Raw genomic sequence first — 27798 nt, 5'->3', positions numbered from 1 at the left:
TCAATCACCATCAACCAGCTCAGCTTCCTCCCAGCGCCGGGCCCCGCTGACTGGAGATGAACGAAGAGCAGATTAAAGGGGCCCAGAGGTACAGCTTAGACACCCCCACCCTGAATGGGGGACAGTGTGCCTATGAAGGCCTTCCAGGACAGCTTGGGAGCTGGACTAGGTGACTACTATTTATGTGTGCTTGTGCGTGTGTGTGCTTGTGTGTGTGTGTGTGTGTGTGTCTAACCTCTCTTCCCCTCCCCAGGCTGCAGATAAAGAATTCAATTTTCTTTTAAACGGTGGGGAAATTGGAAGAGATTTTGTTCTGTTTAAGCACAGCTGGAGTCTCAGGTCTCTAGGGATTGGAGAACAATGAGATCAATTAAGATGCCTGCCGTGAGGGGGTGTCAGGAGGAGATGGGGAGAGAGCGCAGAGGTGGGGGGACAGGAGGAAGGGGGAGGGCAGCTGAGGGGACCCAGCTGCCAGGAAGTCCTGCCTCCGCTCTTTCCTGTGTTCACCTGCTCACCTCTGTTGGGTTTTGCTAAAGAACTTGGATGAAGCCTAACCTTTGGGTGGTGTTATCGTCCAGACTTGCTGATAATTCACGTTGGGAATTTCTGTCGCCAGCTCTACACAATGATAGAATCAACCTGAAACACCGCTGTCAGAAACAGGGAGAGGCCAACTATTCTCGAGGGGCATGGATAACCTGGGACGCCTGGCCGCCGCAGAGGCTGGAAGCAACCACGCATCATCCTACAACATTGCCGAGATGGGGACCATTCTTCCTGTTTTACATAGAGGCGGAAACCCGAACTCAAGGACAGTAAGTAACCAGCCCGAAGCCAACCTGCTGGTGAGAAACTGAGGCGGGACTCCAGCCCAGGGCTGCCCGTCCATTCCAGTGTCTGTGAAGGCGCACCTGGCAGTCAGGCGATGAAGATGGGTGAGCCTTGCTGGGTCTGGGGAAGAGAACGGCGGATCCTCTGTCCAGACCTAAGCATGGGCCGGGAGAGAAGGGAGCACGGAGGAAGGGTTCCCAAATCTTCCACCTCTCCCCTTTTCCGCTGCCACCTGGGTTGTTGGAGCTGTCGTCTCTCACCTGGTCACCCCCTTGCACCCTGGCAGACGCTCCCTCTCCTGCTCTCCACACAGCAGCCTCTGTGATTCATCTGGCTCCCCTTCAGCGCAGTCACCCGTCCTAGGGCGACCTCCTGACCTCCTCTGGTCTTCCCTCCTCCTCACGGAGTATTCACCTACACCAGGCTCTTGTCTCAAGACTCTCACCTGTGGCTCCCTCAGCCTAGGGCAGCTCTTTGCAGAATTCTCAACTCAGACTCCCCCTGGCATCCTTCAGAGCTCCATCCATTGTCACCCTCTGTGAGAGGCCCGTCTTCCTTGACCACCTGGAGCGACAGGTAATGATGCCACAGCTGGGACTCCTCCCTTGCTGCCTCCAGCTATACCCTCCCCCATGGCACGTGTCCCTCTCCGACACACTCTGGATTTCCAAATTCCCCCGCCCCTGCACATACAGGGGGGTTGGTCTGTCTCATTCACTGTTGTCATTTCAGGCCACTGATCAACAGTCATGGATTGAAGAGCATGGCAGATGCACCTGGGGGTGTGAAGGAGTCTAGTAGATGTCCCTTTTCCCCCAGAGAGAGCAGAGGCCTACTCTGGGGGGGTCGGTGGGAAGGTGTCTGCAGGGGGGAAACGGGCTCACAGGGCCCCCAGCGCCATCAGCAGCAGCCCAGGCAGCAAGGTCAGCTGGAGCAGACCTGTCTGCAGAGGGAGGCTGAAGGGCGGGGCACATTTCAGCCTTGACCTTATAATCACATGCCCTGATTAGGACAAGAAGGCCTAAGAGACCCTTGAATCTGCTGGCCATTGCACCCCCTGGACCCCTGCCTTTGTTCCTGGGCTGCAGCCTGCACCCCAGACCCTGCCTGATCTAGGAAGGATAATCAGAGGGCATCCAGTTCACCCCCTCCTTGGAATGAGCAGGAAGCCAAGGCCCAGAGAAGGAATGGGACTGGCACAGGGTCACAGGGCAAGTCAGGGTCTAGAGCCCAGGCCTTGGGGCTCCCTGTCCAGCAGTGTTCCCCCAGTGCCTATCGCCAGAGCGGGTGTTTGGGTGCCTGGCACAAGTAGTGAAACAAGTTACAAGGCTTCGGATTCAGACAGACACCTCTGCCCTTGACTTGTTGGGTGAACGTGGGTGTATAATCTACCCTTTCCCTGCCTCAGTTTCCCTCATGAGACTGCTGCCTCCATTCCTCCTTCAAGGAAGCTGCCCTAGACACTCCAGGCCACAGGAGTCCAACCTACTCTGTGCCACACACCCCAGGGAGGGGGGCACCCGTTCAGAGAGAACCTGCCTTCAGGAAGTTCTCTGTGGAGAGGACATTAACCACGCTGCCCCAACAGAAATGGTGAGAGCAGCCAGGAAAGCAAGGTGCAGGCACACAGGGGAGCTGGAGAGGAGGGGGAGGACCTCGGGGGAGGTGGGCCTGTGCCCATTACAGAGGGAGATGGCTTCTTATGGGGAGGCTGCCGTTAGGAGGGCTGCCTCTTAAGGTTGGCAGGCTTTTGATGGTCTCAGACAGGATGGAGGGAAAGCCAGGTGCAGGAAGGGTGTGAAGACATGCAGGGATATGCAGGGAGGCTAGAGACAGGGCAGGCAGGAGAGAAGGGGTGTGAAGGATGTAGTAGGGCTGAGGGTTGGAAAGCAGCTCAGGGCTGGGGTGTGGGGGCCTTGAATGCTGACCCAGGCCTAGAACACTGGAACTTTATGAGCCAGGGAGTACAGGGGGTTACTCTCTTTTCTCTCCCTTCCCCTGTTGGTGGAGAGCTCTTCCAAGCTGAAGAGGAGATTGGAAGGGTTCCTATTTGTGCTCTTCTGTTTGTGTTTGCGCAGGGCTTCCCTTCCCTGGAGGCTCAGATGGTAAAGAATCAGCCTGCAATGTGGGAGACCTGGGTTCAATCCCTGAGCCAGGAAATACCCTGGAAGAGGGCATGGCAACCCACTCCAGTATTTTTGCCTGGAGAATCCCCATGGACAGAGGAGCCTGGTGGGCTACAGTCTATGGGGTCACAAAGAATCAGATATGACTGAGTGACCTACCTACCTTCCTTCCTTTCTGGAGGAGGAGTGGGAACTGGCTCTCTCCTGGCACCAGGCTCATGTGCAGTATTTCAGGAAAGGGGTGCTGACTTGGAGTGAGCTTCAAGGGGGTCTAAGACACCTTCGCTTGTGCAAATTCTATGACATTCTTCCCACTGACAGCTGGGGAGGGATTATAGCTCCTCTTCTTAAGTGTGAACCTGCCTTGGTGACTCACTGTAACCAACATTCAGCAGAAATGATGTGGGTGACCTCTAGGCTAGGTCACAAAAAGCCACGTGGCTTCTGCCTGATTCTCTTGAGACACTCACTCCCTGAAGGCCTCTTTTGGGAGGCTCCTGCTACAGACCGTGTCTGAGATGCCTGGGCCATGTGGAGAGACCACAGCCAGGAGCTCAGAACATAGTGTCCAGTTGAGCCAGTACTTCAGCCAGAGCATCCCAGGCACTGGACAGAGGGAGGAGTCACCCCCAGACCTGGAGGGGCAGCGAAGGGTTTCCTTGCTGCCCTGTCCACATTCCTGACCCACCCGATCCATGAAAGTAAGAAAACGGTCACTGCTTTTTGCGGCCAAATGTGGGATGGCTTCTTACACAGCCTTTGGAACCTAAACAAGCTTGGTGGGCCCCTGCTTGGAGCACGGCACATGGCAAGTGATTACTGAGGCAGTGCTGATGGAATGTGGGAACAGACAAAAACAACGGACCACCGCGGAGCTCCTTTGGGCACAGAGCTGCAGAGTTCCTGTAGCCAGGACAGGCTACACAATTTGCATAATTTCCCAATGCAACATGAAAACACAAGGCCCTTGTTCAAAACTGAAGAATTTCAAGATGGTGACAGCAGAGCATCAAACCTAGGGTGGGGCTCTCCTCATTCCAGCTTCCCAAGCAAATGCCCAGTCTGCACTCACAAGGAGCCCGTCCTCCTGTGGCACCTGCTGTGGGCTCCTCTGAATCTTAGCCCTCCTCCCGCATCCTCTTTAACCTCTGTCTTCTGTTACCTGACGCTGGGGCCTGAGTGCCACAGTCCAGGGCTGGACACAGGCAAGAACTAGCCAGTGTGTCCACTGAGAGGACCCACTGTTCAGTGGAGTCGGAGCCAAGGAGAGAGTGCCCAGGACCCAGGTTCAAGCATGGCAAGTGATTCACGGCAGTGATTCCTCAGTGTTCTCTGAAGCTCCACTGAGCCCCAAATTCTATGGTGGATAAGAACACAAGCAACAATGCTAGCTGTTACAGCTGCCAGCCACTCAGTGCTTTCTGGGGGTAAGCGATCTAAATGCACCTCTTTTCATCCTGGGACAGAGACTACTTCTATCATCCCCACAGCAAATTCTGGGGACTGGAGATAGGACACAGCCAGGCATCTGTCTAGGGTCACGGAGGTGGCGGTGCGGGGGCATGATTTAAACCTGGGTCTCTCTGGTTTCCAGGTTTTGCTCCTAAGGTTCCCTCCTGAAGGTACTGATGCAGCTGGGAGGCATCTCCTCTACTTGCAGAGTAGCAAGTCCTTCTGCAAGGGGCCAGGGGGACCAGGGAGCATCACTTAAGCTGAGGCAGGGGACTGGTCTTTCCAGACCACCTTGCAGGGCCATTGAGTTCCCAGCAACCGGGGTGAGGCCCATGTTAAATTCCTTGGACTTAGCAACATGGGAGGGGGTGTGTCCTGAGCCTGTAGGCATCACAGAGCTAGGGAAGAGGCCCCACAGCCTGACAGCTGATGGGAGAGGCACGCTGCATTTCAATTCTTCCAGGACCGAGGCTGGCCTTTACCTGGGTCTGCCTGGTAGACAGACACATCACCCTTCCCTTTTGGTGTCAGCGGTGCTCACTAGGGGCAGGGGAGGAGGAGAAGGGGACCAAAGGCAGCAGGGCTGCCTCTGTTGATGCTGCTGGGGAAGGAGGCCAGGCTGGATGACAAGGGAAAACTGGTGAGCTCCAGGAGTGGGGAAGTGACCACCTTGGAATCATCACCAAACTTCCAAATGGGGGCTGAGAGGGAGGCAAGGGAGCTCTAGAGAACAGTGGGTGGGTGAGGGACCCCTGAAGGACAGGAACAGGTCTATGTTGCCAGGAGTGAAACTAGACAGCAAAAGTCAACCCTTCCTCTCAGGCACAGTGAGCTGGAATTAAGCCTCAAGGAACCAGAAGTCACCGAAGCAGCACTGGCGCCACCATCTTGCTTTATAACGAGGACACCAGGGCCCCAGGGGCTCAGGGACACGCCCAGGTTACATGGCTTCTCTGGGGGCAGTCCTGGTGCCACCAGCTCAGCCAGGAGGCCAGCATGACTTGCTGACATTTTCTGAGTGTTTCTGGCCAGGCTCAGCGCTGAGCATCTTCACCCACCATTCTACTGAACTGTCACAACACTCCCAGGTAGGATCCTGTCAGGGTACCTCCCCGGGTGGCAGGGGAGGAAATAGACCCATCTTGGCAGAGTTGGGCTTACACACAGGCTGAAGGGTGCCCAGATGGGGCGCCAGTGACAGTAAGAAGCACAATTTAGGTCTGTAAACCCTTAACTATTTCATCCATCCCACTCCGCTGGAACCTCCCAGCAACCTAGGCAATACAGGTAGGCACGACTTTCTTCACCACATCCCAGAGAAGGAGTGACTGGTCCACAACGGAACAGGATTCAAGGACCTGCCTGAGATGGTACCAGCCTCCCAAGGATGGGCTGGAAGAGGAGCCAGGAGGGTTTGGCACGCCACCCCTGGGTTAAGCAGACTGAGCTGGTTCTGGGCCCCGCACCTGCCCCATTAGGGCCCTTATGTACCTCTCCTTCTTGCATTGCTTCCTGCCCAGGGAAGAATCCTGTCTTGTCCAACAGTCCGTCCTCTGCCCATCTCTGCTGAGCACCCCTGTCCCCGGAGCAGGGAAGAAAGTGGGATCAGACCTGCCCTTCTGGCTGCTGCTCCTCCTCAGTGTCCTTCTCTCACTGCCCTGGGGACACAAGCTCCATACCACAGGAGGCCAGACCGGTTCCTTGCGCATCTCAGGAAAAACTTCTGCCAGCTGCTGCCCAAATGCCGGCCACAGGCCACCAGGATGGAATGGGTAAGGGAATGTGGATGGATGAAGACAAGACTTCTCCAGTATCAGAACAGCAGCCCAGTGGCTGTGTCTGGAGGAGGCACAACTCAGGAGGAAGACAGATGCTGAACCTCCCCCACCCCTCACTCCTACCTCCTTATCCAGCACACGCCCCTCACTGCATTCTAGCCACAGGGCCTTTGCACACGTGACTCCCGTTTTCTCCAACGCGCTTCCTTCCATTTGCCCACCTGTTAACGCCTTCTCAATTGCTCCTTCCGCAGGGAAGCCTTCCCTGAGCCCAGTCAAGGCCAGGGGCCCTGCTACAGGTTTTCACAGCCCCCGATCTCTCCATACAGCAAGTGATGCTTAATGTAAAGACTCATTTCTTAGTGCTAACATCAGGCCTTCCCAAGAGACTATAAACTTCATGAGGGCAAGACTCACATCACCACTGCGTCCTCAGGGCCATGTGCCTGACACAGTAGTAGGGATTCAGAAAACATGTGTTCCACGTATGTTCAGATTGCTCTCTTACCGTCCAGCAGCAGCCACATACCCCACCAGAACCCAGGTACCCATCGGCAAGGCTACAGGGCTGCCCGAAGGCCAGAAGAATCCTAGGTAGAAACTCCACGGTCTTTCTACTCAAGTCCTATTATTATTAGGCCAGGAGGCGGGATTGGAAGGTGAGAATCAGAGCAGCCTGGGGATATGAGGGGGGAAGAAACCACACAACCTAGAGGATGGGGAGCCACCAGCACCACACACACAGGTGCTATATACAGGCATCTGGGTTCATGTAGCTGCTGCTGCTGCCAAGTCACTTCAGTCGTGTCCGACTCTGTGTGACCCCATAGACGGCAGCCCACCAGGCTCCCCCATCCCTGGGATTCTCCAGGCAAGAACACTGGACTGGGTTGCCATTTCCTTCTCCAATATGTGAAAGTGAAAAGTGAAAGTGAAGTCACTCAGTCGTGTCCGACTCTTAGCGACCCCATGGACTTCAGCCTACCAGGCTCCTCCATCCATGGGATTTTCTAGGCAAGAGTACTGGAGTGGCTTGCCATTGCCTTCTCCGGGGTTCATGTAGCTACAAACACAAATAAAGACATAGACACAAGGACATGTCTGTGCACAAGCATACACACACCCCACAAGCAAACATATGCGGTGAATGTGCCCCTACACAGCCTTCCCCTCTGTGGTCACCCTTCAGAGTGGGGCTCAAGGTCAAGCCTGTGACTGCTACATTCCTGCCCTTTTCCCTCCACCAGTAGAAACTCATTTTTCTAGAACTGGGGGCTCTAAGGGTCTCAAAACCTGGGGTGAGGGAGGTTCAGGGCGCAGGGAGGTAAGAAGATATGCCATCCCAGCTGGGATGCCTGCTGCGGTGAGGGTCGGATAGGCCCCATGTAGCAGGCTCTGCCCTGGCCTTCAGTGCAAATTAAAACATTTTCCTTTTCTTCATAGTTTTTTTTTTTTTTTTCTGACATAGCTGCCCATGAAACATTTTAATAACATCCCAGAAAAGGTCAAGGAGAAGGAATTTCGCAGTCTCTGAGCAGGTGGCTATAACTTCAGCCCCTCCTGGAGCAAAGCAGGTGGAGAGACTGGGCTGACACTGGATGTGAGGGGAGAAGGGCAGGGTGGGAGAAGCCGGGGCAGTGGGTGTGGTGGGTGTGACCACGGAACTTGCCATTGGCTAGAAGCGCTGGAAGTATCTTGGGGGGAGACGGGAGATGACAGTGAGTACGGGTCACCAGGGGGATGCTTTCACATCTGTCATTCACACCTACTGATGGCGGCCTTGGTGGGGGAATCATGCCCATTTTGCAGATGGGAAATGAAGGTTCTTAGAGGTGATATGGGTAGAGGAGTATGCAGTGACAGTAGGGAGGCAGGGCCCATGGTTTCACTCTGGGACCTGAGCGCCTTCAGACACGGAGTCCTGCTGCTAGAGCTTATCTCGGGGTGAAATGGCCACCTCATGGCTGCACAGTTCCACAGACCCTGGGGCTGGGGCTGTGACGGGAGGGTGTGAAGGGCTTGACAGACACACTCAGGAACTAGAGGCAGCCCAGATAAGCCAGTCCTGAGTGGGGACCCTCAGGCAGCCACAGAGGCTGAACACATCTGCTAAACATCCAGAGGGGCTGGAAAAGGGGTCATAGGCAGTGGGTCCACGCAGGCCCAGGAACTGCTCCAGTGCTTGAGGACACCCAGTGTGAGAACCTACTCTCCAGTGCCAACCCTGGATGGAACTGGGCTTCACACATAGTCCTTGGCACCTGCAGCTGGGCATCAGCCAAGAGGTGTGCCTCCCTATACCTCACACCCCACCCCTGCCCCCTAGGTTCCCTCAACCCTTGCCAGGGCCACGGGAGATGGGGACTGCAAAGCAAGACCCTTTTCTCCAGCAAGAGTGACAGGAAGGAATCCCTAGTCACCTGCCAAGCCTGGGCCTTATAGCTGAATTTTTGTATAAGCTTTTTATTGACGTTATGCAGAAAAGTTTACAAGTCATAGGTGTAGTCTTATGAATTGTCAAAGAGCCCACCCCATGTGACCAGCACCCAGATGAAGAATCAGAACATCCTGTGGCATCAGAACTTTCCCCTGAACATCCTGTGACATCAGAACTTTCCCCTGAACATCCTGTGACATCAGAACTTTTCCCTGAATATCTGGCGACATCAGAACTTTCCCCTGAACATCCTGTGACATCAGAACTTTTCCCTGAATATCTGGCGACATCAGAACTTTCCCCTGAACATCCTATGACATCAGAATTGTCCCCTGAACATCCTATGACATCAGAACTGCCCCATATAAAGATAACCACTATGCTGATCCCTTTTTCTAGAGATCAATTTTGCATCTATTTTACACTTAGGGAATCATACAAAAAGTATTCTTTCATGTAGAGCTTTTCCCCTTGCAGTATTATATTTTTGTGAGATATATCCATGTTCTGTGTGGCTACAGTTTGTTCATTCTCCTTGCCGTACAGTATATCCATATGGCCACAGGCCCTGTGAGAGACAGGCTGCTTGGCTGTCCTTCACCCTGACACTGGAAGGTGGCTGGGGGGATGAAGAGGATTTCTTTGGGTCCAGAAGGCCAGAGCCCCTGGCCTTCTCTCTTGTGGGGCCCTTAGAGGCTGCAGGAGGGCCCATGGGGCCTCAAGCACCAGGTGACTGATTGCAAGGAACAACTCAGTGAAAGCCGGCGGAGCCACAGGCTGGGGAAGCATCCGGGAAGAAAACAGCCGCAGCAGACTTACTGTTTATGTCTGACGCCTGCCTAGCTAAACATCTGTTTGAAAAATTAATAACTGTCAGATGGGAAGGACCTGGGGGCTGAAAACAGTTTCATACCATCTGTCTGTAGAGTAAACACACTTTGGAGTAGGGGGTTTGGGATCGACAGGCAATGTCTGTGCCTGGAGTGAGAATGCTGCGAGAAGGGCAAGGATTTGGGGGGCCTCAGTGGGCAGGGAGGGGCAGCAGCAGGTTAAACTCTCTGCTTTATTGAGCACCTACTTGGGCAAGCCCCTGAGCCTGTGTAGCACACGTCTGCCACTGATCTGCTCAGCACCCCTCTTTGTTCTGATAACAGAGGCTGCTGTAGAACAGCCCCTGTCCCATTCTCAGCCCACGTAACTTGAATGGGGCTGACCCACACCCTGACTCCTCTAGAGGGAGCATGACCCATCTCTGGTTATATCAGAATTATGGGGCCCCAGTAAGCTGGGTCAATGAGAATCAGCTCTGGGAGTTTTGCTGGAACTACTGAAAAAGAATATTTCTTTTCCCCACTGGGGTTGATAAATTGGTGAGAGGTGAGCCTAGGGGGTGCTGGTGTGCCTCTCTGCCAATACAAAAAAGCAGAGGCCAGCGCTGAAGTCAGATCCCTGATCAACCTAGCACCTGGATACAGCCATGCCTGAAATCACTTACACTTTTGAGTTACAAGAGCCAATCCTTTTTTGTTTGTTTGTTTGATCCAGTTAAAGGTTTCTATCCCTTGCGACTATGAGTCCTGACTGATACAAATGGACACTGGGAGGGTCCCCTGTCAAGGTCTCAGCAAAGACAGCTGGGGAGGTCCAGGAGCCCATTCTTCTGTGGTGCCCATGCTCAGAGAGAGAGAACTGCCCTCCCGAGAGATGGCTGGCACCTGTCCCCATTAGAAGGTAGGTCTAGGGCTCCTGGCCCACTCAAGCTTACTATCTCTCAGGGACAAGGCAGAAAACTAACCCTGGGCCCAACTTCATCTTTTCCCAGGTGGGTACCTTTTTCACATTGCTTCCCTGGCCAAGGAAGCCTCATCATGAAGAAACCAGATGCTCTAATACACCAACGCCACAACCTCTGAGGGCTTGGGGGGTACCCCCTCCCCTAACTGCCCACACTCCTTGGGCAAAATCCCTCTGGACGCCTCCTGATGGTTTACCCCAGAGCTCAGTTGCCCTGCAAGGGAGAGAGGACTCACCAGGACTGTTAGCACTGAGGTTCCCACGGTGACATTCTCATACAAGCTGACGTTGTACAGTGGCTGGCTGAAGATGGGCCGGTTGTCATTCTCATTGATGAGGGTGATCTTCACCTTGGCATAGCCCACATGGTCAGGCACACTCTCATTGGCAAAGAGCTGGGTATGCAGAGCAAGGAACCAGTGAGCACTTGTATGCTTCTGGAGGCCTTGTTCCCATAAGTTCCCCTGGGGCCTCCACCCATCCCAACCCAGAGCACCTGTCTGAGTCACTGCCCATCCCAGATGTGTGCTCCTGGGAATCCCTCCATCAATGCTCACAGGGTCAGGGTGATCACAGAATCTGCTGGGGAGGCAGGGGCTAGACTGGCTGAGGCTGGGCATTAGAGGCTCTTGATGGGCTTCTGAGACTGTGATGGTACCTAATAAAATTCCACTCAATCCTTGGACATTTCCTCATCCTCCTTGAAAAGGGAAGGCCCAGGCCAGCCCCTGCCATAGCTCAGTGGGCTTCTCTAGGTCAGACCAACAAGGGAAGAATGGGGAGAGGTAGTAGGGGACATTTACATTTACAAATGTTGCCTTCTGCCTCCCCTGAAATCCCCTCCCAGCCAAGGAGAGGTTAGGGGACTTACATCAAAGTCATAGCGGTCCACAGTCTCATAGTCCAGGGGGATTGCCACTCGGATGCGAATATCTGCCTTCCCTTGGACAGAGGTGGGGGAGATGATGAAGTGGTGGGAGTTGTTCCCCACCAGGTACACCTCGAACATGCTGTTCAGGCCCTAGGTCAGAAGAGAGAAGAAAGCCGTCAGAGCGCAGGAAGCCAAGGCCCAGAGCGTGGCTGGGGGAATAGGGAAGCAGGGGTGGGGAAGGCAGGTGAGGTGCTGGGACCGAAGTAGGACTTGTAAACTCCCCACCCCAAAGTGGCCTGGCCTCCCCTCTGTGATTCTGGCTTGGCTCCCTGGCCCTCCTGCCCATGTCCAGGCCTTCTGGAAACTTCCTCCACTTCTTTTTGCCTTTATCAGCCCATCAGATGCCCACAGTCTCTCTTGTGGGTGGTTTGGTTCAGTTTCCATCTCCCACTCCCTCTTCTGTTCCAGTGACGCTAACTGGGGGAAGTATCTGCCAGACCCAGCAGGGAGATGGTGGAAAGAAAAGGAAAGAGGGCCAGAAGGGAGTGGAGGGGGATGAAGCAAGTAAGCATTCAGGGTCAGCTTGGACCAGAGAGGGCATGAGGGCTGCAGCAGGCAACTGCTGTTCCTACATCCCCTCTCTGGATCGTGTCAATCAGGGGGAATACTGCCTTCCTTACATGTGAAGTAGGAACCACCCAGATGGCTGAGTGGCAAAGTGAACCCCTGTATTCCCCTCTCTGTGGCCAGCCATGGTGGCCGGGAGGACACAGGATCCCAGATAGTGCAGAGTTGCTGTGCCCTTCACTGGTTCTGCCAGAACCCAGCAGCCAGAGGCCACGGTTTCAGGCAAGGAGGCCTCACTCTAGGTCAGGCGTTTCTGATCACTCCAATCAGGGTCAGAGCTCAGGGAGCCCTCAGACGCCACCTGGCTCGTCCCCACACAGGACGTGTGATATCTCCATGCTACCCATGCCCCAAGTCAGGGGAGGAGCCACTACTGAAGGCAGGAGAAAAGGCTTACTGACTCCCCAGAGACTGGCTTCCCCTGAAAGTGATCCAGGCTCCTGCATGGGGGGAACTAACCCCCAGACTAGCCACCCCCCACCTCAAACCTCAGCAGGGGCCTGGGGATTGCAAACAGTCAAGAGCCTCTCTCCACCTCTGAGGAGAAGCCCAGCGGGTTACCGAGCTAGGTTCTCAGCACCAGAAGGATGCCTCCTCCTTCTCAGCCTGCAAGACCCTCCCCTGGCCCAGTGTCCAGCACAGCCCCTCTGTGCAACTGGGGGCTGGCAGGGAGTCACGCCCCTTTTCTTGGCTGCCCAGGGATATGTCTGTCGAGGGGCTTCCTTCCAGAACTTGTTTCTGTTGAAAGAGGGGCATCCAGGCAACCTGGAAGCCTTTACACAGTCAGAAAGGGAAGGATGGTCCCAGCAAGGCTAGAAAGGACCCCCTTAGTAAAGCCTGATGCCCCTGGAGCTGTCCCTTAGGTGCTCAGATACATTTGTGCAATGAATACATTTTTTTACCTCTAGGTCTCTTGAGTTTTTTCTACTTAAAACTACAAATTGGTGAAATAAAGGTACTGCCAATTTTGGGGTTCAGGCAAGCAGCAGGCCCTCCAGGGCCCCCAGGACAGAAGGGCTCCTTTGGCCCTGTTGGGCTGTGGAGTTTCCTAGGCTCCCTGCCATGGAATCAATCCGTCAGATGGAGGGGACCAATTAAATGCCCGAAGGGGCACTAATAGCCAAAGCCAGCGGACTGTGACAGCTCAGAGCAGCTGACATCGATACCTCTTCCTCCCATGGACCGTGGCCCTGAGAGGGTGGGGCTTTCTGAGCTGTGCCCGCAGCAGGTGGAGCAACACCCCGCCCCCCTGCCCACTGTGCCTCCCAGCCTCTGCCCTTCCCAGGCTCACTTACCAGGTTCTTTCAGTGGGAGTCGGTCAGTCAAAGGGTATGGAGACAGAGAAGGAGCCGGAAAAGTACCGAGAGGAGGAAGGAATCAGAGAGACTGTGGTGAGGTCCGAGGTCAGGGTAAGGGAGAGGGGCTGCGATGGACCCTGGGAGAACACCTGCTCCAGAGGAACGGCCCCCTCCGCAACTGATGGGCCATGGCCTCTGGGGGGAGTAAGGAGGGGTGGGTGTGGGGGGGTGCACTCAGGTACTGGGGTGTGGGGAGGTCTGTGCAGCCCCACCCCCAGGGAGGGGGGACACAGAGGAAGACGGCACAAGGTTGGGAGGGGGCTGGGCTACTGTCTCCCTGAGCCCCCTTCCTCCTCACCGAGAGTGACGTGAGGGGTGGTGCAAGGCTGGGAGAGGAGGGGCCATGCCCCTCTGTCCTACTCCCAGCAGCCTAGACAGAACCCCTGGTGGAAACGATCCCAAGCACTGTCATGTTTTAATCTTTCTAACACAGAAAATGTCCATAGCATAACAGACGTGGGAAGTCTTCACACAGTTCAAAAGTGTAAAGGGCACACGACCGACTCACTTTCCCCACTGTCCCCACCACTGGAGAGTCTTCCCCAGAGTTGACCACACCCTGATCTTTAGTATCTTTCCCAAAGAAATCCATGAGCATATTATCACTGTGATCCTTGGCTTGCCTCTTCCACACACACAGTAGCGTGTGTCTACCTAAAACCACGTTCTGAAGCTTGATTCACAATTGTACAAAGAGCTGACAATACCAACAACCACACAGCACACGTTCACTGGACACCAGTGAACTCTCTGCCAGAATGACCAAAGAACAACCCTCTGGAGTCAGTCGTGGCGGCACGTGGGAGCCGAGGTGCAGCCCGTCCCTGGCGCAGTGCAAAGCCACCTCAGAGCAGGCACACCACACCGGAGGTGCGCAGACGCCAGGGAGCTTCAGCAGCTTTCCCTCACCCATTACTCTGTGTGAGCTTCTTCCCGTGGCCACATGATGGACATGAAGGAACACTGGAGCTTGGGAACGCCCCCAGAAGACACGGAGCTCACAGAGGTGGGCAGCAGAGTGAGGATAAGAAGAGCCCGGCGCCCAGGCCGGGGTGCCTTCCAGACCAAGGGAAGCAGAGTTGGGGCCTGACGTGGGCATCCCCTAAGTGCAGCTCCTGGGTGTAGAGGGGCATGTACTGGCATCTCAGCCATCAGTATGAGTGGACTGAGCAAACCGAGATGGCACTGCTGAACACTCCAGGGCTGAATCTAAGAGAACGCCAGTGGAAGTGGCTGCCCTGAGAGGGGTTGTCTTAGGAATGAAGGGAAAATGGATTCCAGGTGGAGAAAGTGGCTTTAAACACTAAGTCCTTGGGCCTCAGTGTGTATTAGAATCACGGAGGCTTGGTAAAGTACAGACTGCTGCCCTCCCTCCTCCAGGAATATAAGATTCAGTAGGTCTGGGGCGGGGGTGGGTGTAGGGGGAAGGTCATGAATTTGCATTTCTTACAAGTTCCAGGTGATGCTCCTACTGCTGCTGCTGGTCTGAGTACACCATTTGAGAACGACTGGTCTAAACAAAGGCGTGGAGAGGGGAATGAATACTTAATAATGAGGCAGACAAGCAAGCTGACTGCAAAGGGTTCACGTACGGAAACTGGGGAGCCTGCTGGGGTATCAGGGGGTTGTGTCTCTCCTGGAGGTCCACCGCAGGCACCATCTGGAGGGCTCTGGCCTTGTGTCCATGTGCAGTGGGGACGCCAGGGTTAAAAAAGGAAGATGAACTTGGTGGCCAAGTGCAAATCACACCCGTGCAGCCCTCCTTACCTGGCTGCACGCCAGAACTGCCAGTGGAGCTAGAGAAGAAACACAGACGCCAGGGGTCACTGAGTCAGACTCTCTCAGGGGTGGGGCCCAGGTAGGTCTATTTTTCGACAGTCCCTAGGGAACCACAGGGAAGCCCTCAGGCAGGACAGGGAGGGCAGCCTGGAGCACCCGCAGGGGTCCAGAAGGGCGAGAAGGGCAGCATGGAGTGGTAGTTACCCACCAGCCACACATCAAAACCGCTGGGGGAGCTTTAAAGTACCCCCATGGCTAGGCTGCACTCCAGACCAAGGAAACCAGACTCGGGGTGAAGGAGCTGAGACATCGGGATCTTGTACTGCTCGCAGGTCACTCACTCTAACGCGCACCCAAGGACGAGGACTACTCAGAGAGCAGCGGCTCATTCCGGGTGCGCTGTGGGAGCCAGTGGCACCACCTAGAAACTTGCCAGAAATGCACAATCTGGGGTCAGAAACTCTGGGGGTGGGGCCCAGCACTATTTTAGCAGACTCTCCAGGGGTTCTGATACACACTGATGTTTGAGAATCAGCTGGACCGAGCAAGGCTGCGGGCGGGGTGCAGAGCAAGTCAGAACAGTGAGAAGACCGACCAGTGAGATGGTGGATGAGAGGCCGGAGAGAGGACGGAGTGGGGCTGAGGCCATGGCGCACAGACAGAAGGACTGAGGGGACACCTGGGAAGGTGGTGCTGAGCTCAGTGCAGATTCAGAGCGAGTAGCTGGCCAGGTAACAGCACTGGGTTTCCTGCCCCCATCCCCCAGGGCTTCCTGGCCCCTTCAGGTGAGGTCTCTGGGCCTCAAGGAATGAGATCTCTTCCCTTCCCTTGATCTGCCACCAGGGGCTAAAAGTGCACTAGGCTTGATCCTGCAGCTGTCAGGACCCCTCGTATGGCTGTCCTGAGACCCCAGGACCCCTCTGGCTAAATTCTCCCAAATGCTCAGCCTGCCCCTTGGGATGTGTGTATGGGATTCTTACCTGGTTTGCTAAGTGGGTGTAAACCCCGTATGAATTGCAGCCCTTGGCCCAGAGCCTTCAAGAACAGCCGCTTCCATATACCAAGCCCTAACCATGTGCTTCCCATACCTTAGCCAGAATCTTCACAACACTCCACTGATGTCAGCATCGGTCCACCCCTTTTTACAGAGAGGGAAGCTGAAGCCAGAGAGGGTAACTTGTTCAAGATGCACAGCTCGAGTCTAAGCCCCTCACCACCCTGCTCTCCTGGTCTCCTGCACATCATTCCCTCCCCAGAACACTGTCCTCATGGGTGCAAAGAACTGGCATCAGATGGCACTGGAGAACCCTTCCTATATTTACTAAATGCCAGGAGTGAGGCCCAAGCGGCAAAGCGTGCCCCTTGGTGGAGGGGAGGGAAGTCAAATGGCGGAGGGTACGCCCGCTCCTCCCAGCCCCGCTGGGTCTCCTCCACGCCCTTGCTCCTTGCTTGCCGCCAGGCTACTTGGTGAGGCAGGGAAGGAGAGAGGTGGGGAGAGGCAAGAGGCCCTCTTGGAGCTGTCGAGGGGCAATTTTGTTGGGAGGGAAGATAAAGAGAAACATCAAAAGGAGTCCCAGTGTGTGTGGAGAGGAGCCCGGTGGATTAAATTCTTTTCCAGCTGGGAGAGGCGATGAGAAGGCTGATAGCAGGCAGCCGCGGGTCCCAGAGCCGAGCTGAAGCGCCTGCCCTCCCCGCACCAGGCTGGGGAGCCGCCTGGCTGCCCGTGGGGCTGCAACAGTTCGGCTTTATTTATTTATTGGAGGGAGAAGGACGCATGAAATCACTCCTCGCTCCCCCAACCCCATGCAGCAAGCTATGATTTGCTTTGCTCCTAGTGACTGAAGTCTTGCCACCCCCCGTGGAGGGCAGCACGCCAGTCCCTGGCCCAAGTTATCAGCTGCTGCCAGAAGGGGCTGCCTCCCTCTGCCTAACCACCCCGACCCTCCCCCTGCCTCCTGGAAGTGGAGGGCTGGCCTTGAGAGAGGTCAGAGCAGACATTGCCTGGCAAGGACGCGCTGGCCTCACGTCTTTGCAGCTCCCACAGCTAACACTGGCTCCATGATGGACCCAACGTTGTTTTCAACTATTGAGAGTTTATTGCAACTATTAGCTCACTGAGTGTTCACAACAACCCTGGCAGAGGCTGGGGTGGGATTCACACTGGCTGACAGCTGCAATATGCAGGGCCCTTCCCTCCTCCTGGGGAGCGGATTCTGCCCTGTCAGGCCACTATGCCTGCTTGGGGCTGTCCTGTGTGCTCTCAGAACCTGCACCTGACTCTCTCTGGATGTGGCTTCCCGCAGTCATCCCCTGGTACTTCCCTCTGCAGATGACCCTGTGCCCCAAAGGAGGAAGGCCTGACCTAGCCCCCAGGCTCCTTCATCCCTCTGACTCTTGCTGGGTTCTCCTCATCCTGAGGCACTTCCCTGCTGATGGCGGCACCAGTTTGCCCCTGGGAGATGCTCATCTCCCTCTGCCATTGGTCAGGGTTATGGCTGGGTTGGTGATCCAGTGGTGTAATGTAGTGGGGAGAAGTTTTCAGAGTTGGGAAAACAGGCTCTGTTGCTTCCTAGCTGTGTGACCTTCTACTACTGGAGCCTCAGTTTCTTCGTCTGTGAAGTGGGGAGAATAAAGCATAACCCATAGGATTAAGCAGCACTGTTGTCTCTCTGCCTCACCAGGTTTTCGTGGGTGACTTGTGGATTATGTTTTCTTGCCTAAGAAAGGAGTCTCCCTAATGTCAGGAGCCTTGTGTGTATTTTTCCTTTGTACCCAAATGCTAGGAGGCCCTCATCCATCCTATGAACCACAAGGTGTCCTGGAGGGGACCTTAGTTCCTTCCAGAAGAAGAGGAAGGACTAGGGTCACATGCATGCAGGGGGACTAGTGACTTCGCGGTGTTGTGAGTCACGATGAAGAAGGGCCGGGGACCACTCCAAAGGCACGGAGAGAGTTCTGTGAGCTGGTGGGACACCCTGAGGTGGGAATGGGGCTGGAGATCTGGAGTGTGGAAATGGGCCCACGGAGTCAGTGCCACCCTCACAGAAGCCCTGTCCAAAACTTGGGCCAGCCAGAGAAGAGCCCTCTGACCAGGGATTCCAGGGTATGAGGCCCTAAACTTCAACGGTGGCTTTGGAGTTAGACCTGAGTCCATATACAGGTAATACCCTTTACAGCTGTGTGATATTTTTTTGCACAATTTTACCTTCTTGAGCCTCAACTTTCTCATCTGCAAAGTGGGAAGAATGAAGCCTACCTGATAGGCCTATTGTGGGTGAGCTGCAAAATCTTAGTAAAGTGCTTGGGATGGAGTAAATGCTCAACAAAGGAGAGTGGTTATTATTGTTCTAGAAGGGAAGGGGGCTACTCCTGGGGTGGGGCTGATTTCTAGACCTTGATTTGGCCAGGAATGAAGGTAGCAGGCAGAGAAGGACAAAGGCTTGGATGTAAGCAAGGGGCCCTAGGTCTCCTTCCCTCCTCCACCGTGCCCTGTTGTCTAATCCATGCTATTGAGCGACAGAAAATCAAAGTCCATAGATGTATTCTTTATCACTCCTTTGTCCATCCTTTCACTTAATTAACTCCAATCAGACATGCCAGAGTAAACTTGGCAGGGGGCTGGCCTCTCCTCACCCCTTCACCTCAAAATTTGCTGCTTCTCCCTCTAGTCCCCACATTTAAGGGGGACACCAAGTTTCTCTGGCCCCACCTGCCCACTGGGGGCAGCTATCCCAGGTCCACTGCACAGGGAGCCTGCTGTGAAGTCAGAGTCCAGGGCATAATGGGGAGAAGCCCTGTGCTGTCACTGCCTCCAGCCCCTAACTCTGCCTCAATCCCCAGGGACCGTCCAAGTTTCAGAGTCTAGGAGAACTGATGCTGGCACCTCCTTGGTAATTTCTGGGTGAACAGCCATCTTTTGTTTCCTTGTGTCCCTCCCACTCAGGGGCCCAGCAAAGCCCACACACGTCACATGGTGGGAACTCAGCTCTGCTGTGTTTTTCTCTTCTGCATTTCATGCTTGCCTGGCTCAGAACCTCAGTTTTTCTTCCCTGGGAGTGGGCCACCAGTTAGGCCTGAACCAGAGATGCTGAGTACTGTCCCTAGTTGACCAGTTGTCCCAGTTGGCCTTGGCCTGAGAGCATTTCCAGGATGCAGCAGAGAGAAGGACAGACCTCGTTTCAGGCTCTCAGTCCACCTCTACCCCTTTCCCAAATTTCCGTGTGGTTTGGACCCTTGAGCATCGTGAGCCTGAGGTCAGGAAAACCAGGGATCTGAGGTTTTCTCTGGATCTGCTGCTCCTCTCTGGGGCAGGCCCTTTTGTCTCTCTGGACCTAAGTTTTCTGACCTGCTAAATGGGAAGCATGGACTGGGTGATTCTCCAAGGTCCTGCTATCATCACCGTCTGTGCTCTTTCAAATTGCTTTCTGCTCCTCTCATGCTCGCTCTGTCCACTCCTTCTTTCTCTCCCCCCTCCTTCTCCATTGTTTCTCTCTTTTTCTATCCCTCTTCTTCCTGCTTTCCTCCCCTCCCCTCTCAGCGTCTCCTTTTCATCTTCTCCCTCTCCGCTTTGCCTTCCACCTCCAGCTCTTCTTCCTTCCCTCCTCCTCCTCCTTCTCCGTTCCTCTCTCCAGCAGATCCCACCCTCTGCTCCCCAGGTTGTCTGCTGAATTCCATACACGCCTGCACAGACGGGATCAATCCGAGGCTGCCTTGCCTTCAGCTTATCTCTGCTCCAAATGATTGATTTTCCCTCTTTAAGAGTAATTTGCTGGTGAATTCCATGTATTGCAAAAACCCCTGTGAAATCTAATTCAATCCGATTGGCAGCTGGCACTTTGGAGGAAGAATACTAGAGAGCTGTCAGTTCCATTGCTAGCAGACGTGTGTATTATTTGTCTACAGAAGAGGGTGCGAGGCAGGCAGGTGCTCCTCACCTGCACGTACACACCTCTCTCCCTCTCTCCAGAGGGATCTGGTCTGTCAGTCCTACAGCCAGTCCCAGCACTTCTGGGAAAGGAATTATAAACAGTGTGTACTGGGTCCTCGCGTTAAGGTAAATGAGGGACCGCCGCCGCCGCTGCCAAGTCGCCTCAGTCGTGTCCGACTCTGTGTGACCCCATAGATGGCAGCCCACCAGGTTTCCCCGTCCCTGGGATCCTCCAGGCAAGAACACTGGAGTGGGTTGCCAATTCCTTCTCCAATGTGTGAAAGTGAAAAGTAAAAGTGAAGTCGCTCAGTCGTGTCCGACTAGTAGCGACCCCACGGACTGCAGCCCACCAGGCTCCTCCATCCATGCGATTTTCCAGGCAAGAGTACTGGAGTGGCTTGCCATTGCCTTCTCCAAAATGAGGGACAGACACTTCCAAATTCTGTTTTCCTAATCTGCAGCCCACGACCTTAGTGCACCATGGGGATCTTGCACTTCCAAAGCCCGGCTACACCCGATGGCCTCTTTCTCTGCTCCTGTCCCCACCCCGCCTGTCTCTGGGCACTGAGTCCCAACTCCAGTGACCCAGCAAAGCCCATGTCACATAGTGGTAGCTCAGCTCTGTTGTTCCTTTCTCTTCTGTGGTCCAGGCTTCTCTGGTTCAGGGCCTTGGGGTGGGTCCCTTCCCAAGCCTGTATCAGAGATGATGGGCACTGCCCCTCGTTGACCAGCTGTCCCAGTCTGTCTGGGACTAAGAGTGTCCCCAGGATGCTGGTTTAAGGTGCTATAACCTTGGAAATCTCAGAAAAATTAGGATAATAGGTTCCCCACTCTATAAGGAGAGTCTGAGAGCCCAGCAGGGGCCAGCTGGCACCACTGCCCCACTGGGTGTGGAAAACAAGGGGTCTAGCATCTAGTTCTAACACAGTGTGGCATCCACTGGGTGTGGAAAACAAGGGGTCTAGCATCTAGTTCTAACACACCGGCCCTCGAGCGCCACAGATGCTCCGCAAAGTCTGGGCTCAAGCCCCCAGGCAGCTCACACCAGGAGCTGGGCTTACCAGTGAGGATGGGTGCACTGCTGACTAGCAGCCCTTGTTCAGCCCTGGTGTCTGTAGATCACAGGTGCCACTGGTGTCCACTGGATACAGCAAAGCGAACTGTACCACCCCCAGAGACGGAAACAGCCACTCTGACCTTGTTTCTACGTCCCAAACAGTCATTTCTGGTGGGATCCAAACCTTTATTTAGGCTGCGCTGGACCTCTAGGGGCCTGAGCAATCAGCCCACTGGGCACTTACTGAAACAAAGTGGCTTCAGGGGGCACTGGTCGGGAGGACTAGGCTCCCCTTAACAGTGCCTGTGGGTGTGGCCGAACAGCAAGCTTTGTGTGGAAGGGACCTTTCCAGGTCCACACATGCAGGGGCCTGCTGCCCAGGCCGGAGGTACTGGACTGCGACCCTGAATGTAAAGGGCAGAGGAACCAAGTGAGATTCATGAGACCTGAGCTCTTAATTCTGGAACAATATGCCCCACCCCACAAGATTCCAAGGATTCCAGGCCATGCCCCCCTCCCCCATCCTTTCCTCTCTCCCTCCTGCATGGGACCCTGTTTGAAGGAACCTGCCCTCAGTGGAAAGCTTGAAGAGTCCTTGTGGCCCAGCCTGCCAGCATGCGGCCACTTTTCTAATAATAAGGTCTGCTGTTCTGATCAAAATCTGCCAACTTGGACCTCACTCGCATACCTGGCTTTAATTCCCTTTCCTGCTCCACCAGAGAACTCTGCACCAGAGTTCTGGGGTTGGGGCAGTGCGCTAAAGGGTAAGTGTACTCAGAGGTGCACGGCAAACAGGCCAAAATGCAGGATAAAAGGGTGTGCATCCCAGTCTGCCCCAAGCCCAGAATCATCCTGCCCCCTCCTCAGGGCACCTTCTGCAGAAGTTCATGTGGCTTCCTGGGCAGCGCGGCAGCAGGAGGAGGATGAGCCTCACTGGCGCTGGCGGATGGGGGCTGTCCTCAGCTTCAGAGCAGGGAGGGGCAGGGTGTAGAGCTGGCAGTGGGCCTTGCACAAAGCAGCTGCCTGGCTCTGTCGATTTACCATGCTAAAACTATTTCCCTGTTCCCACAGAGAGAGAAATGTGGCAAGGCAAAGAAATCTAAACGCCTTATGGAAATCAGGAGGGGGACTCTGCCTGCTGCTAATCACACCACTTTATATTCCTCTGCCTCTCCAATAGTCAGTCCACCTTCAGCGTGCCTCTGGGTGGCAGGGAGTGGGGCTGAGAGGGATCCCATTGCCTCAAGAGGCTTGGGGTGGGGTGGGGTGGGTAGAACTCAAGACTGTTTAGAGGCCATGACCCTGGGTGTCTTGGGAGCTGGAAGGGAGTGGGTTAATCCATCTTCCTGCTCCTAGCCCTCTGCCCAGGTGGACTGCCCAGCCTTGGGGCCCCTTCCCTCAGAACACAGGCACCATAAGTGCCCTATGGAAAGCATCTTGGGCTGGAACATGGCACTGGGCTCTAGGCAGATGGGTGACCATGCCTGATAACAGTGTCACTCAACTGCCCCGGGGCATCCTGAAGTCAAACCCAGGCACAGCTCAGGTTTGCAAACAGCACTGTCTATATGACCCATGCCATGCCTTTCGAGGCACACAGGTATTGGACACATAGTAACCGTGGTTAAATAGACAAAGCAATACAGGGATGAGTGAATGAGCTGCGTGGTATATCTGTGAATATACAGGTGTGAGGAAAAATATCTGAAAATTAAGTCTCTAATGCAGAGACCCAGAGAGAGAGCAGGTGAGGGAATTCAGATAAAGAACTAAGTTCAAGGAAAGATGAAACCAGGAGCCTGGCCATGCCCAGCAGAGTGGTGGCAGATGGTGGCAGCTGCCACCTTTTCTCCCATCTAGCCCCTGCCCTGGCCTGCCCTCTGAGCTTCTGCCACTTCCATCCCCGGGGTTCTAAACCCAAGCCTCACTCCAGCCCTCACCTTCTGCACAGACCCCACATCTAGTCCTCATCCATTAGTGCTATCTGCCACCACGCTCGGTCTCTAGCCTCTTTCTCCTGTCCAGATTAGCCAACCTAAAGACGAATCAGCTCTGAGGGTATCACTCGCACTCAAGAACCGTCGATGGCGCCCAACCGCCTACTGAATTAGGTTGAGACTCACTGTGGTACTCATGGCCCTCCAGCCTGCCTTTCTCACTTTAGAGGAGGGTGGTATTACATGTGTTGAATTAAATGACAGTGGAGGGAAGGACGGTGCTGAGTGGAAAAGTCCACCAGTGGTGTTATTCATGCTGGTGCTTTTCACATCATCTTTTTTGGGAGGATGAGGGTGGAGAAGTCAATAATATAAATTTTTATAAATTTTATAATGAACATGCAGTGGAATTGACATCTGGGTGCATAGAATTCTATAAACTGTAGAATGTATAGCTTGGCATTCCCCCGTCACAACCAGGCTACAGATGTCCACCCCAACCCCAAACTCCCTTGTGCTCTTTCTTTCCAGTCATCCTCTCCTACCCTGAAACCCTTAGGAACCGCTGATGGGTTCTCTGTCACTAGAGTTTTGTCTTGTGAGAACGTCATAGAATCACTCGGAGGCAGCCTTTGAGGCTGGCTGCTTGTGCTCAGCAGAATGCCTTGGAGATCCATCCGACTCTCACTTCACCTTGGTAGCCTGTGTATTTCAGCACACTCCCGTTCCAGCAGGATGAGTTAGCGTATCTGCCTGGACTGCGGAGCTAGGGGAGGAAGCCCTGCATCCCTCTAAGAGGCGGGCCATCCCGGTGTACTGGGGAGAACTTTGAAGGTGGACTCAGGAAGACAGTTCAGTGGATTAAAAAGAAAAAAACAAAGCCTGGTGGGCTTGCTCAGTAAATGTTAGTGGATCTGGGCATTCCCTAATGAGGGTAATTAAGAGTCCTTATGCTGAAAACAGAAAAGGAAACACAGATACAGATGCTAACTGGGGACTACTGGTAGATGCTCAGGCAGCGGCCTCCTCCCTCTCCGCTCCACTGCCTCGATCGCTCTCCTGTCCTTCAGTGCTCCCTCCTGGTCCTCCTCCTCCCTCAGGGGCGGTTCCTTCTCAGTGTCTCTGCCGGTTCATCCTCATCTCCCCTAACTCTGAGGTGCCCTCCGGCTGCTTGGCCCCCAGCCCTGCTCTCTAGTCTACCTGTACCCCTCTCCTAGGTAAGCCCAGTTAGACCGGTGACTTTAACTACGATTCAGACTCTGGCAACGCTCCCATTTCCTGCTTGGCTTCCTGGCACTTCAATTTGAATGTCTAACAAGCAGGTCAAACCTAATGTGTTGAAGGCTAACCTACAGCTTCTGCCTTCTCCTTACCAAAGTTACTGCTTCACCGTCTCAGGAAGTAAGACTCCAAGTTCCTAACTGCTCAAAGAGTTCCTGTAGTCATTCTCAGTTCAGTTCAGTTCAGTGGCTCAGTCATGTCCGATTCTTTGCGACCCCATGGACTGCAGCATGCCAGGCCTCCCTCTCCATCACCAACTCCCGGAGCTTGCTCAAACTCATGTCCATCGAGTCGGTGATGCCATCCAACCATCTCATCCTCTGTCGTCCCCTTCTCCTCCTGTCCTCAGTCTTTCCCAGCATCAGGGTCTTTTCAAATGAGTCAGCTCTTCGCATCAGGTGACCAAAGTATTGGAGTTTCAGCTTCAACATCAGATCTTCCAATGAATATTCAGGATTGATTTCCTTTAGGATGGACTGGTTGGATCTCCTTGCAGTTCAAGAGAATCTCAGGAGCTTCTCCAACACCACTGTTCAAAAGCATCAGTTCTTCAGTGCTCAGCTTTCTTTATAGTCCAGTGACCCTCATCCCCCCCTCCACCCCAGCAAATCCTCTCCTTTCAAAACAGGCCCTGTAGCTGAACACTCCCTACCCCTGCACACATCTTACTGCCCTTCCCTGCAAGGAATGGCCCTGCTCTGCTTTGTCTATGAAACCAGGCAGCCAGCATATTCTTACAGTTTTTGAACTGAGATACAATTGATCACTTTAGCCATTTTAATGTGTGCAGTTCAGCAGTTTTGAGTATATTTGCAATACTGTACAACTACCATCTATATCTAGTTCTAAAGTATTTTCATCACCCTGAGAGGAAATCCTGTACTATAAGCACTTCCTCTTCATTTCCTTTCCCTCAGCCCCTGCGACCACTAGTGTGCCTTCTGTCCCTACCAATTTGCCTATTGTAGACACTTCACGGAAATGGAATCACCCACTAGGTGACTTTTTGCATCTGGCTTCTTTCACCTAGCATCCTGTTTTCTAGGTTCTGTGTTACACTGTGGATCAGAACTTCATTATTATAACAGCTCTACAATATTTCACTGTACACCACATTTGTTTGTCCACTCAGCAGGTGCTGGGCATCTGGGTTGTTTTCAGAGTCTGTCCTCTTGAAAAACTTTAGTCAGAGCAAGTCTCTCATTCGCTGCTCACTGCCTTCCTGCTGAGCCCTGACAACAGCCAGGCCTGTCTGCCTCCTCCCCTACCCACGGACCTCCTCAACCTGCAGCCACGCTCCTGCTCCACAGTCACCACACCAGCTGCTCCCTCTGCTGGGAATGCTCTTCCTCCAAATAACCACAAAGCTCACCCCCGCTTCACTGAGGTCTCTCCACAAACATCATCTTATTGGAGAGACTTCCTTTGCCCCCTTCTCCCCAGTGCTCCCTCAGGCCCCTCACTCTGCTGTCTTTTTTTCCCGTGGCTACTCTCACCACTTGACATATAATAATATATATCGATTTGTTTCTTTAGTCTTCTACTGCCCAAGGGCTGGACTTTGGCTGCGCGCTCACTTATGAATAGTGCCTAGAAAAGCACGTGGGACGCAGTAGGTGTTCAACAAATACTTGCTAAATAAATGAACAAATGATCAGTTCCTGCCTTCCACTCAATGTGCGAGCTGCTCTAGGGCATCCCTCTCCTGCCCTTGGCCTGGGTGCTCACTCCATAGCAAGCTTTGCTAGCCGCTCTGTGTGTTGGCCCTGCTCTGTGACCTCATGTGGAAGGTTCCTCTCCGAGTCCATCGAGCTCATGTAAGAAGAGCAGAGGTAACATCTGCCTGCTGACGCCAGGCTCTGGGCCCTCGTCAGGATGAAAGAGAGGAAACATGCTCTGCTCTGTGCCAGAACATCTTTCCAACCTGGGATGTGTGCAATACTCATCTCAAAAACTTCTCTCACTTCCAATTCTTTTTTCAAATTCACTGGGGAAACTAAGGCCTAGAGAGGAAGGAGGAAATGTGCCCCCCAGGCCTTCATGGACAGTGATGATACAGCCACGAAACCCTGCCTGGCATCGAAGGCCTCTTACCCTCTCCCACCCCGCTCCTGCACCATTCTCCCCTCTCAGGGGACAAAGGAAAGCAGGGGAGGAGGCTCCCTGCCCTCCGTGGTGGCCAGCCTCACCGCAGCTGCCCTATGGGGCCCGGCACTCCCTATGCCTGCTGACAAGGAGGTTTCCCAGCCCACGATCAGTGATGGGGAGGGACACCAGCCATACAGCCCAGCCACACTGTGCTTACCCTTACCCTTCAAGTCGGGGATGAACAAGACAACCACCAATTGCTACTGGGGCCATGATGGGGGGTGGTGAATGGGGCAGGCGGGGCAGGGTGGGAGCTAGAAACCACGATTTGGAGTGAGGCTGGGCTCACCAGGGCCCATGGTGAAGGGGCACCAGAGTGAGCATGACCCAGCCAAGTAGCGATGGGGAGAGGATGAAGGTTGTTAGTTCTGCTTCTGATCTGGGTGGGAGTCTTCAGGGAGGCCAGCTGCTGCTTTTAGGCAGCAGGACTCTGAGGATAAAACGATACTTTCCAAGGGGAGGTGTGGGTGTGGGGAAGGGAGCTGAGTAAGAGGGGGGCAGTCCCCCAGATCCAACACGGACGATGACCTCCAGCGGCCGGCGTGGACTTCAGAGCCACAGATACCTGGGTGGGGAGGAGTGAAGTATCGATGCTGGCACAGCTTCACACCACCCGCCAAGGCTATGGGGCCTGGTGTGAATAGCATGCTAATTAGATTTACGGTGAGACTAAATTAGGAGGTGTCTGAATCACGCCGAGGACACCCTCTGGTCCTGGGAGAGGCTAGAGCTTAGCGTGCTGGGAGGAATCATACCACAGGACGCAGCCACGCACAGAAAAATCCTAATAATCATCATCGTCATAATAAGAACCTCAGCCAAGGCAACTGGGGAGAAATTAATGGGAAAAAGCACTAACGGGGCCGCCCTGCTCCCCCTGGCTTCCCTTTCATAGTTGCTTTGCTTTGAAGTCAACAGATGTTTTCCTGGAGAGCCTAAATCTTGAGAGAGGAACCCTAGGAATGTGCACTGAAGCCAGGACATGGCAGAGGTCATGCAGACAGACCCCTGCCCACCGCAGAGGCAGTGTTCACCCAGGTCCCAGCCGTGCTGACTGTGCTTTGTGGGGGTGCTTAACCCCTGCTTTGCAACAGAACCAGCAGAAAACCTTTCAGAAAGGGGAGCAGTCGGGATGGCCACCTGGCTGGGGGAAGAGGCGTTAGGCTGACCTCCTCTTCTCCGTGTGCCTCGTGTTGGTCGTTCCCTGGGCCAGATCACCCACCCTCCCTCCTGTCTGCTTACTTCAGTGATGAATCACGAGCTGGGTGAGGCATCCAGAACGTTGGAGGCATTCCAACTACTGCCTTTATATCCCCTGGGGGAGTCGGTGGGAGGTGGGCGATTTCCCAGATCCCAGTTATCTCCCTAATGGAGGGGAAAGAAGGGCCTGGATGA

The 27798-nt window shown here is 54.3% G+C and overlaps 1 protein-coding gene and 1 long non-coding RNA gene across 2 annotated transcripts in view; one reads left to right on the top strand and one right to left on the bottom strand.

The window, feature by feature from the left end:
* Positions 1-27798, bottom strand: part of CDH23 (cadherin related 23) — a 442755-nt gene that overhangs the window by 173597 nt on the left and 241360 nt on the right. Inside the window, exons 12-13 of the mRNA XM_088841955.1 lie at positions 11290-11439; positions 10655-10813 (exon numbers count right to left, since the gene is read on the bottom strand). Coding sequence (XP_088698081.1) covers positions 10655-10813; positions 11290-11439 — 309 coding nt within the window. The remainder of the gene's footprint in view (positions 1-10654; positions 10814-11289; positions 11440-27798) is intronic.
* LOC148775952 (uncharacterized) lies at positions 4035-7758 on the top strand. Its single transcript, XR_016038734.1, has 3 exons — positions 4035-4384; positions 5232-5497; positions 5930-7758. It is a non-coding gene; the product is annotated as an uncharacterized LOC148775952 (long non-coding RNA).

This window comes from Moschus berezovskii, chromosome 12, assembly GCF_049115385.1.
Source record: "Moschus berezovskii isolate FMDL1 chromosome 12, NW_MosBer_1.0, whole genome shotgun sequence".
Lineage (NCBI taxonomy): Eukaryota > Metazoa > Chordata > Mammalia > Artiodactyla > Moschidae > Moschus > Moschus berezovskii.
Note: the sequence above shows the minus strand (reverse complement) of the source record. Positions and strands in the feature narration are given on the sequence as shown.